A 14,736-nucleotide genomic window follows, 5' to 3' on the forward strand; every position below is an offset into this window, starting at 1 on the left:
TTTACAGCTGGATTAACTCCATAACAACTGACATTTTAGCACTGTTTCTGTGGAACAGCTTTGGTTTCACTTCTGTTCCTACACAGGTTTCCCCAAGGTTAATGAGAGCATGATCTCCTCAGGATGGGGTTTGGAGACTCGCAGCTCACTCTGGTACGCTTTCCCCAGCCAGGCTCTGGCCCTGTGCCTGGTCCCAGCTTGCGTCCTGTGCCAGGGCAGCTCTCGGGCCGTGCCTTGTCCTTGCCGCTGCCTCCTGCCGCTGTGTGGCTGCACAGGGCACTGCCCATGCAGCAGCTCCTCCAGCCCTCCCTGGGGAAGCTCATCTGGTGGGTGGAGGACAGCTCTGGACACCCAGCGCCTCCTGCGCTGAGGGGACCCCGCATGACAACCTCCAGTGCAGTTCTCTCATCAGCTAACAATGCTGATGTTTTTAGCGGAATAAAGGAATATGTCGAGTTCAAAGCCTGGCAGCTGTTCCCTGAGCATCTCAGCTGTTCTGTGGGCTGCAGGTGATGGGAGACAACTGAGCTTTGAACTAGGGCATGGGATACAGCCCTGGCAGTGGAATGTTCTTTTCCTCTCCTGCTGATACACACAGAAAGTCTAAAATCTTATGATTGGCGTTCAGAGACTTGGGGCAAGCTTCCCCAGCCCAAGCATCACCCAGTCCTCCAGCTGGCATGTAGTCTGAAGCCCAGAGGGTGGGGAAGGTTCTGCATGGTAGCACTGTGACAGCAGGCCACCACAGCTCCTGCGAGCCAGCGCATAGGAGAGGCATCCCCTCAGGACTGGCCTTCACCCCTGGGGGAACATAGACCAGCAGTTTTTCTCATGACTAGCCTATTTTTTATTTTTTAACCTACTTGTGCGTTGTCTAAGTAGCTTGACTTGGTCAAGTGTTGCCCCAGTGTTTAAACTTCTAAACTGTTTTCTCCCTGCATTCATCAATGAACTATGGATTTGAATCACATCTCACCGAAGTGTCTGGGACACCCGTGCCAGGGCTGGGCTGTACAACACTGCTGGGTCCTGGGTGGGCAGGGAGAGCCCCTCAGTGCTCAGGATCTCAGGGGGGTGTCCCTGATGCTGGGCCCTGGCAGGCAGCAGTGTTGGAGTCTCGGGAAGGAGGGAAATGCCACCACACTGTGTCTGTGGTGAGGGGAGCCCTTCATTCCCCCTCCTCTCCGCCAGAACCATACAAGCCCTGCAGCATGCTGACGACCAACACTGAAGCTGCCAAAGCAAAGGAAGGAACTCACTGCACTTTTATTTTTCCTTAGATAAATTTTTTATATAGAATATATTACAGTCAGAGTTCTCAGCTTTTAATCAAAAGATAACAAGTTATTGCAGTTTTTTACCCAGTGAAACTACCGGTGGAAGGAGAACTTCCTAGAAAGCTGTCTTGTCTTTTAAAAAAAGAGGGAATAAAACCTCACCCAGACAGAAAATACATGTGTAGGTTGCGCTTTGAGCCCGCCGGTGCCCAGCCGGGTGGGTGGGCATCCCTGTGGACAGAGGAGCATGAGGTGAAGAAGCGGTGATGGGCACAACACTATGGCGAGGGAAGCAGGCCTGGGTGCTAGCAAGGTTGGTTTCCTAGGCGCGATGCTTCTGCTCCGGCTTAATTGCTTTTTAATCAGGAAATGAAAACACGTTGGGGAGGGAGGAGGGCAGCAGCGGTGGCTTTCAGCTGTGTGGGAAGGGCTGGGGCCCTCAGCCTCGCCTCAGCTCATGCAGCTTGTGAGCAACACGCTCCAGCTCAGCCTCGATGGCGGCCAGGCTCTCCAGCTCCTGGTCCTGCAATGAAAGTCCGGTACACGTCAGCAGCCATCGCCCCCCAGAGCTATAGAAAGCCTTGCCCAGGGCTAGTTGCCTGTGCTGGCACGAGACAGTCACATCTTGCCTCATCCCCCCAGCCCGCTTCTGCATTTTCAGCTCTGCAGATGCCTGTGTGCAACACTAATCAGTCCTGTTCTAATATTAAATCACTGCAGCTGGTGATGGGGACAAGACATGCAGCCACCATCCTTCCCCAGCCCCGATGCTGGGCAGAGCAGCCCCCAATGGATCTTGTCTCTCCTTCCAGAGTGTGGGGCTGGAGGGAGATGGCAGCCAGGGCTGGAGCAGGTGCTGCCAAATGGCAGCGAGTGGCTGTACTGGGGCAGTGGTGACAAACTGGGGCGGGCACAGGTGCCTGCCACCTGTGGCAAGTGCAGCATATGCCCTGCTCATGCAGAGGACGACGGTGTCCCCTCTCTCCATGCTCTGCTGGGTGTCCACATGGGCCTCCGGTACCAAAAGAGTCTTCCGTTTGGGAAAATCATGACTGAGGAAGCCATCAGTTTAAATACTCCAACTGCCCATTGCTTGGCAGCCTTTCTATAGTTGCTCTTGTGTACCTATGCCATCACCCAAAGCTATTTTATTCAGTGCAGGTACTCAAATCTGTAACTGCGTGGCTTTGCCTGAACTCTGGTCACACGCAACTGGCCCTGTCTTCCTGCCAGCCCCAGCCCTGTTGTCCCTCACAGCTGTCATTACCTGGGGCTTGCTGCAGATCATGTGCTCGCCCAGCACAGCAGCAGGCTCTGCAAGAGCAAATTTGGGGCTGTCAGTGCTAAAAATGCCTTTTGCTGTTGACAGAGCTGGTGACAGCCCCTCTCCTGTGTGGAGGGAGCAGATCCTTGCCACTGCCTGAAGCAGCCACCCAGCACAGGCTGATGCTGAGCCGCTGGCCTGCACTGCATGTGGCTGGTGTGAAAAAAAGCAAAGAAAATATGTTAAAAAAATAAATTTTTCTCATCCCTGAGCTATTTTCCTGAACAGGGAAAACATTGTCCTGCTCTTCTGCAGAGCCTTTGGCTCAGCCCCTGGGAAGGCTCTGGCTACAGCAGTGTGCCAGCAGTTTGGGGTCCCTACAAGTGCCCAGGGGAGCCACCCAGAGCCCAAGTGGTTGTTCCAGTGCATTTTGTTTGAAGCAGGTCAGGAAGCAGCCAACTGAGGCACGTCTTGCTGGAGGAGAGCTCTGGCTTCAACTGGAGCCTCCAGAAAGTGAAAAATAGAGCTGTGCTGAAATGCTCTACAGCACCTAGAGAGGAGAGGTTAGACCCGAGCCCCTGCCTTGTGCTGTGCCTGTGTGTCCTGGATCACTCCTGCCTGGCCCCTCAGGCTGAGCCGGAGCCTCTGTGCCTTCCCTTCCCTCATTGCCAGGAGCCTGGTCTGACCCTTCCTCACTGATGCCCAGAGGCCCTGATCTAGTTTAAAACAAACAAACAATTTGTTGCAACTATAAACATAGCAGTTTTGCAGCCTCAGCAACCTCCTTCCTAGTCCTCATTTGGAGGCTGAGCCCACCACCTTGCAGGCAAGGTGCATCCCAGAGCCCCTGGCAGGAGCCGGTGGGGAGCAGCTGCTTGGGGGAGAGACCTGGGAGGTGAGCGGACAGTGAGGAAGAGGCAGATGGGGCAGGTGCCCACCTCCTTGGCAGGCACCCGCTGAATCCCTGCTCAGAGCTGAGGCGTTTGGCTTTGGTTTGAACCAACATGACTGGATATGACCTCCCAGTGGGGGATGCTGATGGGCAACCTTAGGGCAAAGTTTTGGTGCGTAACTAAGGCAAGAGGCTTGTTTTGGAGGGAAGAGAGCTGCAGTAAACTAGCTTCACTCACCTGCTGTCCCAGTTTGTTCCCAGGTTCCTGATCGTGGCTTGTCCCAGAGCAAATACCTGCAGAGCCCATGACCAGCTTCCCAGTCCAGCTCCCTGCACTACCCCAAAATAAACATCCATGCCTGGACCTGGGCCTCAGCACAAAGGTGAAACCACCAATCCTGGCTCCCAGGGAGGTGCTGAGCTACTACGTAGCATCATGCAAGGTACGAGGAAGGAGGTCTCTGACTTTGTGAGCCTGGCTCAGATATAGTCCCATATCTGTCCACCATTTCCACGCCAATGCCTCAGCTCTCTCACCAAGGCTGCACCCCTGGTTTACCTCTGTAGAAAAGCTGACACTACTCACTCCATCCCTGAGCCAGGGAAAGCATTCCCTTTGACTTGGAAGAGTTTTGGGACAGAAGACCCACCCCCAGGCTCTGGTCACCACATCCAGCAAAGGCCAGCACAAAAGTCTTGTCATATTTTTAAGACTTTCTGGGGCAGGGCATGCTTTTGCACTAGTCACTAAAACAAGGATAAAAACTAAAGGCACAGCCAGGTGCAAATCTCAGCAATACCTAGGGCTGAATGACTAAAAGGTCACCAAGCATCTCCTTGATATCACAGAGAACTGATGCTGGCTGTGCAATGCTAAGGTACCATCCACAAGCATAGTTCGGATTCCCAATTAATAACCAGGTGGGATTTATTCTTAAGCCTAGGTACACCAACCTCCGTTCTCCTGTTAGCACTGCCTTCTTCATCCTTCTTTTCTTCAGGCATGGGAGCAAGTGGGAAGCCTTCACTGCTGTCCTCCTTTGAGTGATGCTTCCATGACCTTCTCACATCTTCCTCTGGACTACTGAAGTCATACTTGTGAGACCTAAATGCCAGTTTCATTGACCTGTCTGGGTCTTCGCCACTATCATTTTCCTCCATGCGCTTCTTTGATGTCAGCTGCTTGGCCAGTTCATCCATTTTGTTCCACCTCTTGGAATCTTCCCACTCCCTGGAGGACTCTTCCATCTCCTCGCTTTTGGCATCCCTGGGCTGGAAGGTGTCTTCCTCCCCCTGAACTCCCTCATCCTCCAGGCGATGCCTTCCTCCTCTCAGTGTCCGGGGCTGCTCTTCCTCCTCCTCCTCCTCCTCAGAGCTCTGCACATCTTTGCCAAATCCCAGAGCATCATCGTTATCTGAAAGAGCATTAAACACAACAGTGAGCACAAGTGTTAACCTGCTTACGCTCCACCTTTGAACCAACCCTTCAGGAGCAGTACAAGGTATGTTTCCTGACTTAGGCCCATTTTCCCAGGATTCTGGAAATACCCACTCTTACTCCATCATGTCAGTAACAGGGCTTAGAGGCAGCAGTCAAAAACTACATAGGAAGTTCAAGAAAAAGAAATTAGTTGCCCTCAGGTGCTATGAAAACTGAGCAGCAGGCAGCTGCTGGGCCTGTGTTACCCACTGTGCCTGGGCCCACGTGGTTGGGTGTTTGTGGGGGAGCCTGGGTGGCTGTCAGTTGGAGTATTTCTGCAAACCCAATAAGCACCTGCCTGAACTTTTAGGCTTTAAAGCCTCTTATCATCTGTCTCGGTGCTCTCAGCTCACCCTGGGTAGACATCAGTACAGCTGATGGGATACGTACTGTCATCTCCCTGCATCTCCTCAGCCTCCTCGTCCTCCTCAGCCAAATCAAGTGACCTCTCTGCTTCAGTAGGATCCTCTTCTGCAGCATCATCTCCTCCGTCATCTTCCCGCTCCACACGCTCCCCTGTCACCTCCTTGCTCTTTTTCTGGCCCTGCCTGGATGGTTGCTCTCCCTCATTCTCAAGCTCCAGGCTGTCCCTGGGGCCTCTGGGCTGCTCCTCTTCATCCTCTTGCTGCCGCTGCTCATCCTCATTGAAGTCTTTGCTGATGTGGTTGTCCAAAGCTTCATCTCGTTGGGCATCCTCTGTGTCCCCAATCTCGTTACTCTCTGCTTCCTCATGATCCTCTTTCTCACCAGGGTTGGCATCCCTTGGCCTGGGCTCCCTCATCTCCAGGCTGTTTTTTCCCTCCTCTCTTGAATCTTCATTTTGCTGGGTTTTCTGTGCTGCTGGCTCAGCCAGGGACCCCGTGGGCTGCTCCTCTTCAGGACTCTCCCCTGCTGCATCTGCAGAAGGAGGAGCAAGAAGCAACACCTCTCCTGAGAACTCATTTGACAACCAGTGAAGCCTGTATGTTTCTTAGGGAGCTTCAGCCCTTCTCAGCAATCTGCTTAACCAGTCCATGGATCCTCTTGCAAGTCACTTCAACATATGCTTGCACTCAAGCAAGCTGGTGCTCTCACTGGTGCCTGCTCACCTGGAGAGACTCACAAGGCTGAAGTTAAACATATGCCGAAGTGCTTTGCTGTGGCACAGTCCTCATCACCATCTCTTGAGATGCCAGCAACAAATTTGCCCCACATGAAACCAGATAGCATGTAAAATGAAATGATTTAGGAGTGTAATACAGCATTTGCACAGCTCTCCCTGCTCTGAATGCTGTGCTACCCTGGAATCCTTATTTCTCCCATCAGGGTGAAGAGGCAGCCAGCACTGTTTGCAGGCAAGCTGGAGGGAGGGGGGGGGCAGCTCTGCTTCTGCAGGACAGCTACACAGCAGGAGCTTACTGTTGGCTGGGTATTCACTCTTGTTCATGTCAAAGACTGGCCTCTTTTAACATAATTAGCCATAGAAATCACTTTGCAAAAGAAGAGATGGGGGACTAAAGAGCAGCGGAAAAAGCCAGTTGGGCATGGAAAGGCGAGTGCAGCCACAAGAAGGGCTGAGGAGTGTGCTGGGGTGAGGGGATACAGAGAGACGGTCACGCAGGACTGATGACCACCAGTGACACCACACTGGTTTCATGTGACTGCCTGTGGGTCTGGATGGACCAACATGCCATGCTTCATCTTAAAATTATAGAATAATTCAGGTTGGAAAAGACCCTTGGGATCATCAAGTCCAACCATCAGCCCTACTCTACAAAGTTCTCCCCTACACCACATCCCCCAGCATCTCATCCAAACGACCCTTAAACACATCCAGGGATGGTGACTGTCTAACCACTCTTTCTGTGAAAATTTTTTTCCTAGTGTCCAGTCTAATCTTCACTCTATCTTCATGCAGTCTCCACACTGCTGGAGAAACTACACAAAGTTTCAAAAAAACACAGGGTTTTTTTTGAACTGCAAGTTCAGGTCTGCCCTGGTGGGAGAGAGACCCACTGCCACCTATCCTCACTGTTGTCTTTTGGCTGCTGTGGCTGCAGCAGCAGCCCCCAGTATCGCTTCTCATCACTTTGGGCAACTTTGGGCTGCCATCACAGCATCGCTGCGCTGCCGTGGCTCAGGCACACCCCCCTCTGTGGGAGTGCTGCTGCTGGATGAGAAATTATCTCACCCCACATTGGCATCGTCTCCTCCTGATGTGGAAAAGGGAAGGGGCCAAACCCTCCTTTCTGCTACACTGCCTGTCTCTAGAGAGGCCATGTAAACAGTGACAAGGGGAAATCCCAGCAGAATATGGTCTTTCCAAGATGTGTGTGTGTGTGCACTCTGTGTATCCCAAGTTCAATTTTGCCTTCAGAGACCCATAACTTCCTATCTTGGATGCCTGGAAACAAGGGCAGTAGGAGCAGACCCAGATTGCTCTTGCCTATACCACTGAGTCTTTCAACATGGGATTTCCCTGGCTGTGACTCATTTTAATCATTAGGAGTAAGTGATGGTGTTAGCAGCAGGGTGGAAAAGATCAGTATCAGTTTGGTAAATTGACCATCACCAGTTACTATAGCTCAGAAATTACATGGCATTTAAACTGGTAAATAAGAACAAAGCGAACACCAGGTTGCTTGTGTGTGTCAGCGGCAGCATCAAAGAAGATGCTTAAATGAGAAGCAGATGGACATATCAAGGCTGTTAGAAAGAACATCCTTGTTTACAGCCTGACCTGGATTTCCTGGGGGGGAGCTGACACTGACCTCTCTGCTTGTTCTTGTCATTCTGACTTTCAAGGACTTCTGAAAGTTCATCTTCAAAGCCACTGTTTTTCTTCTGCTGCCGAGTTCTTTCACTGGCACCTGTGTCAAGTAACAGAAAGTAGGGAAAGGCAACAGCCCCTCCTGTGTTTCATAAAGTAGAGGCAGGAAAATAGTTCTGTGCCCTTTATAATTATATGTATATTTTCTGCAATGGACAAATCTGCCAAAGGTTGTCTGCAAGAAGGGAGACTGGAGGATACATGAATAAACTGCAGTAACAAAGCCACCATCAAAAACATCATCTGCAGGAAAGAAAAATCTCTCTGAACAGAGAATCAAGGTTGCTAGGAAAATTAATACTGATGGAGAGATGGGGAATAAGAGATGCTGAACTGCAGCACACTGAGGCCAACAAAAGACTTAAGCATTGGAGTATTGAAGGATAAAATTTGCCTCCTGCCAGATGCTGCCCTCGTACTTCTGTTGCAGTGAGCACCAAGAGCCCCTGTGCCCTCCAGCCTGATTGTGAGAGCCCCTCTCCCTAGGGGTCTGGGAGGAATAAACAGCATTCATTCCCACTCCAAGGACAGTCTAGGGTTTCAAGGCCCCACACCTTAGTCTCTGAGATTATGGAGCCATCTTGACAAAAGTAACACCCTGGGGAAATGTGTCCAAAGGTAGCACAAGCTGGAGGTCTGAGTGCAGCTGTCCTGGCAACCAGCGCTCCCCAAGCAGCCCCAGCCTAATGGGATCTGCAAGCCAAACAAGTCCTGCCTAACCCAGGTCATGCCCGGCTTCTATGCCTTAATGCCAAGGCGAGAGCCAACACTGCCAGCCCAGCCCTCTCTAGCCCTACACTGGGCAGAGCTGGATGTTGTGGGCTCTCCAGCCTGAGCAGGACCAGCTGCAGCCAGTACAGAGGAGACCAAGATAAACACCTTTGCTTTTCCCTTGGGCTACATGACTCTCCTAACCCCCGTCATTGTGAACTGCAGATTAAAGCTCATGTTACCCCAGAACAAAATGGTGTGATGGGCTCAAGCCAAGGAAAGAGTGGACCAAGATGCACCTCTGTGAAATGAGTCCTTCACGTGGACTCCATGCTGTATGGCAGAGCCTGTCTGATAGCTGAGCACTCCCCTACACAATCCAGATGTGCCTGGGAAGCAGCAGCATCCCAGTGCACTGAAGAGGCCCAGGCTTATTTCTTCTGGATCATCAGAGCACCCATGGAGCCTGTCTGTGGTCACAGCCCAGCTGGCCCCTCCATGTGGGTAGTGACCAAACCATGGCTTTGGGAGTTGCACAAGGCTCGCTCCCAATCTTGAATTCCTGAATTTTTCCTCTCCCTTCTCCCTCTTGTCTCTGTGGCTTCCCTGCTCTGAAAGAGTCTGGTGACACTGTTTTCCAGCCATCCCTGGCAGCCATGCCACACAGGAGCAGGGTACAGGGATGTGGTGATGAGAGAGGGCTGCCAGCTGAGTTACCTCAGGAAGAAGGAGGAGGGAAGGCCAGGAGCTGCTCTCCCTGCAGCCTGGGGAGAGCCCTGCTGCAGCCTCAACCAGACCACCCTGGCAGAGGGACCTGCACTGGCTTTGAAGTACTTTTGCCGGGGACCTACACATCAGCTCTGGGGACCTAGGCACCTGAGAATAGTTCTTTTTCCCACTGCACACACTTTGCACAGTTCTGTGCTGCTGCTGCTCCCACAGTGACCCATGGTGAGCCGCCTACACCTCTTCAAACCGAAGAAACTTACATTTGAGCTAAGGAAAACAACAGAAAAATCCATTAGCTCAAGGACGTTTTCACTGGGGTCTTTTAGATCCTTAGTGAGGCTTCCCTTCTGCCACATCTGGGTTTAGGGCTGGACTCCTGCTGCACAAACAGTGAAGGTTTTCTTGCCTTTCATTCCAGTTTGGGAGCTGGTGGTTATTTGTTGAATTAAATTACAATATTTCCTTTTAGGGTTCTCCCGCCCCAAAATGCCTATGCTCTACATCACCACCAAGTTACATTGACAGTCATTTAAATAATCAGATGTATATTGGAGTTATTATAATCAAACTTCCTGCCCTCACTGACCCAGTCTCTACTGAAAGTCCTGGAACTTTATTTCCTTGGGCACATCTATACGATGTCAAATTAATGTAAAATACCAAAAACCACAAACAAAACTGTGCAAGGGGTTACAATAGATGAAGCCCCTCTTCTCAAATAACCATAGTGACACTGTACCTTGAGCAGCAATTTCCTGAAGTTCCTTCAATAAATTTTGGTGGCGAAGGATAGAAATGATTCGTTCATCTGCAATAGGGGAGACTTGGTACAGAAGGTGGTCAAAAACAACCTCCCCCCACTGCCAGGAAACAAATCAGAACCCCAAACACCACTTCACTCTTTGTTTACTCTCTTCTCTCCCTTGGCCTGATTAGCTGCCACATCTCTTAACCGTGTGGTTAAGATGACAGGAAGATCCTATGGAAACTAGGCAGCTTCATGTCACCCAGCTCTCCCCTGGCCACAGTGCCAGCACAGTGCATGGCCTGTGCCAATCAGAGGCCCCGTCCCTGCTTCTGGGGGCTGGTGCAGCCCAGTTGGGTGACCATGAGAAAGGTGAGTGTTTTGGGGTCCCCTTGTCAGGTCCTAGAGCATGTGTCAGTGCAGAACCTGCCCCTGCTTGCTAGATCTGCTCTTGCTGCTACCCAGCATTAAATCTGAGCCTGTACCTCCTCTGAGTGTTTCCAGGCATTCCTCGCTGATCGGCAGGGGATTTGGCTTCGATAAAGTATCAGAGATGACCTCTACAATGCACTTCATCACCTAGAAAAAGACAAAAACACACATTAAAGCACTGGAGTTTTTTGTCTTTTTTTTCCTAAATCTGTTTGCTACCAAGGCTAAAATGCAGCAGATGATGGCACAGATCTCCTTGCTTTTCTGGTCGAGCCAGAACTGAATGTTCAGTTCCTGTTTTACCTAACGCAGGAACAGAAGGTACCTCCTGCAACTGAGAAGTGAGCAAATGACACATGGCAATGCAAAGAGCTTCTTCAACATGACACACACTTCAGCCGAGGATCACGACTCCCGCCCATTTCAGAGGCTGGGCACATTAGGAGATTAAAGGGGATCTGGATATATACATAGAAAGCTCAAATTCATCCTCTTTTAAGTCAGTATACCTCAACCTGCATCTCATAAAAGGGCTCAGTGGGAGGTTGTAAGAGAGAGATACAAGTGGTCATAGCTCTTCAGTAGGTGACCTTGAAACCTTGCAAGCTATTCGAGCCCCAAGCTAGACACAGAGGGCACAGAGGGCAAGATGAGGCAAACTGCACTTTCAAACACAGATGAGAAATACTGCTCTCAAGCCCTAGAGAAGAACAAGACACTCTGGAGAAGTGTTTGACCTTCTGCTTACATGTTCAAGCCGTCTATTATAGACTGAAAGAGCTGTACACAGAGGCAGGTCATCTGAAAGCAATGAAGTTCCCACAACTTCCTTGGAAGCATTTGCAACTGCCCGAGGCAGCTTCACAGACAAAATAAACTCTGGGCCTGCCCTCTCCAGCAGCCCTTTTCTTCAGTGTAAAATGAGAAGCATTATTTATCCAGTTTGTCACCTGTACTAAGATTGCAGGCCTAGCTCCTCACCCATGCAACTGCAGCACCACTGATCCCACAGAGATCACGCAGTGCTGCATGTGCAGTAGAATGACAGTCACAGGCGCAAAGGCAAGGTGGCATTTCTGGCAGGGGTGAAGGCATCCTCACCACACTGAGACACACCACCAGGAGCCCTGCCGTGTGGTCGTGGTAGACCCAAATGGTCACAGAGGAGACAAAAGTGGCATTCACAACGGTCTGGTGCCAGTTAGTAGTTCAGGAATCAGGCTACTTAGTTCAAAAGGATGATTATTTATAAAGCAGCCTAGAAAGTATGCAGGGCTCACAAATGCCTGTGGAAAAAGAGAGGATAAGTTGAGAAAAAACAGTATGAGTAAGCCTTGGGGGCAAAAAAAAAAAATCACTCACTGAACCTCTTTCTCCTGATGATTTCTGCAGACAGCCCTAAGGGCCCTGACCTCCCTCACAAGGTGCCATTCTCAGAAGAGCAGAGCAATGCAGCTACGGTAGAAATTAAACACAGGTCAGCAATTCCCAGTCATCTACAATGCTGCTCATTCAAGCAATCCGATACATTCATTGACCAGCTGGAATGGGCAAATTTTCACCCTGTGTAAGGGAAGAATTCTGTCGTTGCAAATCACAGCCATAAAATGCTGAATTCTTAAAACTACTTACACAGTTTGAGGGAATTGCCTGCTGGATTAAAAATTTTACAGGAAAGATCTAACAAAAAGAAAGCAGACAAATTTCCCTGGTGTCATTCTCCTATGCCACAAGCAATCCATTAATATTGATTTTAGATAACTTTAAGTCACTTCTCTCTACCGTTAAATAGAACAAACCCCAGATTCTGATACTTCCCTCCCTCTGGAGTCACTTAGTGCTGCACTATTCAATGCAGCTTCAGAATTAAAGACTTTCTCAGCATGAAAAATAAGAATCTGGTCAAAAAAAAATACTCTGTACAAGCTTTTTGAAGACTTCTAAGCTGATTTAAGGTCTTTGTCTGAACACAAAGAAACACATCAGTCACCACAGGAATACAGCCAACTCTGTGGAGGGACTTTGTAACACAATGAAATGAAGAGTGCAGTTATTCCACAACACTCTCCTTGACTTTTTGTAAGAGCATGTCTTGCAGAATGAGGCTTCACAAGGTCATGAAATAACAGCCTGCATCGGGAAATGGAGGAGATCCTTTCCAAATGAATGTAATTAATCCAGTGCAGAAACTCAGAATGGAATTTTGCCATAGCTATCCTCTAACTGTGAACATGTAACTAGATCCTTAATAGCTGCTCATGCTGCCTCTACACAGAAATCTCCAAAGGATCATGCCCTTACAAGGATAGACTTCATGTTTGAGCTCAGTTATGCTCAGACCCTTCTGAAATGTGTGGTTGTAAGTGGGAAAAATTGTCCTTTGTGCACAAGAGTGGGAAAACACCAGAGATATAGTAAACACTTTGGTTGTGTTCAGCTCCCCATGGAAAGTCCTAGACATAAGGAAAGTCTGATGAGCTGCCCAGGAAATGTCTGCAGCTGCTGACTACCCATTACACAGCCCTGAACCACCCACAAATGCTGGTGGCTCAGAGCATGGTGTGTAGGAAGAGCTGCGGTGCTCACTGCTGTACCCATGTGATACCCCTGTCCTGATCTGTCCTGTGAAACCAGGAGCTCCTTCACTGAAATGCTCTGTCTCAGAGGATGGTGAAGGTAGAATAGCCCTAATTGCTCCTTCCAGTTGCAGCAAATTCAAAAGAAAAGTGTGGTCTGATTTTGCATTCAGCTAGAGCCTGTGTCGGTGTAGCACCCAGGGAGGGGGCAGGCTTGGGAGAGAATTCTTTCCTGGTGGAAGTATTTCCGTGGAGTTGCACCAGCTTCACAAAAGTGACATGTTTTACACATAGAACATATTGGAGAATAGATTGCACAAGGAAAATTGTGGAATTAATGGATTGTCCTATCAGATGCCCAGAATGCCTCCCACTCTGGCATGGCCAGTTGAAGGGGCAAGCGTCTGCCCCGAATCCCTTTCTCAGTTAGCAGCACACAGCCTGAAGCAGGCACCCAGTGGCTCACAGCTCATGGCTCAACACCAGCAAGGGTTAAGCAGGCTAAAAGTCTTAACAAAGCAACAGTTCTCTGGGCCCAGGCACATCTGCCAGGAGATGGGGAGGCATTTCTTATGGCACTTGCCCTGAAGGTAATGAGCAGACACTGTACAATGGAGCCTTGGCTGGGAGTGACATGAATGTGCCCTCCCCTACTGCTGCCTGGGGAAAAACATTATGTGGCTAGAAGATTTCAGGAAACAAAAAGGTTCAAGAAGTAAGGGGGAAAGGGCTGTAGTTTCCCTTCTGGACATTAATTGCTGTAGAAGTCTTAATTTGGGCAGCTAAGAGATCAGTTTGTCTGAAAGACTATAGGTATTACAGTATCAGGAACGGGGGGTCTGTCGCAGATCACCACACACAAACACACCCATCTAAGCATTCAGGTGCCAAAAGCCCTTTGGGAGTGCACACACTTAAGAAGTGCAGCTATGAATGTCAGGGAAGTATGACACAGATGTATGCACGATAGCCTATAAAAGAAGGCTGGAGAGGTCAGCTAAGGCCACCACTGCTCGTGGTCATCCAGACAGGCTGAGCAGTAGCTGAAGACAGATTAGCAACCTGAGAGTAGCCAGCTGCTTATTTTTCAGGAACATGCACACCTACACCACACACATACAAGCACAGATGTATACACCCCCCCAAACACACACAGTTCCAGCAATGCCTGTTCCCGAATCCTATCTCCCCCCACTCTCCCCTGAGTCACCTCCTGTTGAGAGCTTTGAAAAACTAAAAGTAGGAGGACTAGGGAGGGATATACCCAACCTCCATCCCCAGCTCCACCATTCACCTGAGAAGCTTGTTTGATCCCTGTGGTACATTCTGAGGCACTTCTCTCCTTCCTAGGTACTCAGAAGTAGATGCACAAAGGGTAAATGTTGGTAGGAGGGAGTGTGGATGGATCCTGCTGTAGGATGACATCCAAATCCCTGGCGCTTCCTACAGGGCACTTCAGCAGGAGCAGGCAAAACCCAGCCAGCTAGGTGGAGGTTAAACATCACATCCTTCATCTTTACTCACCCCTTTGACTATGGGCCCATCCTTACCTTAGTGTCGCCTTTATTCATGTCGTTTGTCACAGGAAGGGAGATGGCTATAAGGTGAGGGTAGGGAAAAGAAGAGAGCTTGTTATTCACTTCCTCTGGGAGACAAGCAGAGGAATCCTATCCTGCTAAATATGGAAGTGGAGAAGAGGGGCATCTCACTCTGGTAGAAGTGGTCCCTGGGTGCACCAGCTGTATGTGTGCATTGTGTACCCCTCAGCTTTCCCCGAGGGAAGGGAAGGGAAGGGAAGGGAAGGGAAGGGAAGGGAAGGGA

General features: G+C 49.9%; 1 protein-coding gene across 1 annotated transcript in view; it reads right to left on the bottom strand.

Annotated features, from left to right (window-relative positions):
* Positions 1–1,247: 1,247 nt before the first annotated feature.
* CHGA (chromogranin A) overlaps positions 1,248–14,736 on the bottom strand; it is a 13,902-nt gene continuing 413 nt past the window's right edge. Inside the window, exons 2-8 of the mRNA XM_026849996.1 lie at positions 14,466–14,512; positions 10,393–10,486; positions 9,902–9,970; positions 7,664–7,762; positions 5,304–5,810; positions 4,388–4,848; positions 1,248–1,800 (exon numbers count right to left, since the gene is read on the bottom strand). Coding sequence (XP_026705797.1) covers positions 1,717–1,800; positions 4,388–4,848; positions 5,304–5,810; positions 7,664–7,762; positions 9,902–9,970; positions 10,393–10,486; positions 14,466–14,512 — 1,361 coding nt within the window. The 3' untranslated portion in view covers positions 1,248–1,716. The remainder of the gene's footprint in view (positions 1,801–4,387; positions 4,849–5,303; positions 5,811–7,663; positions 7,763–9,901; positions 9,971–10,392; positions 10,487–14,465; positions 14,513–14,736) is intronic.

This window comes from Athene cunicularia (assembly GCF_003259725.1).
Source record: "Athene cunicularia isolate RWA chromosome 5 unlocalized genomic scaffold, athCun1 chr5_part1, whole genome shotgun sequence".
Taxonomy (NCBI): Eukaryota; Metazoa; Chordata; class Aves; order Strigiformes; family Strigidae; genus Athene; species Athene cunicularia.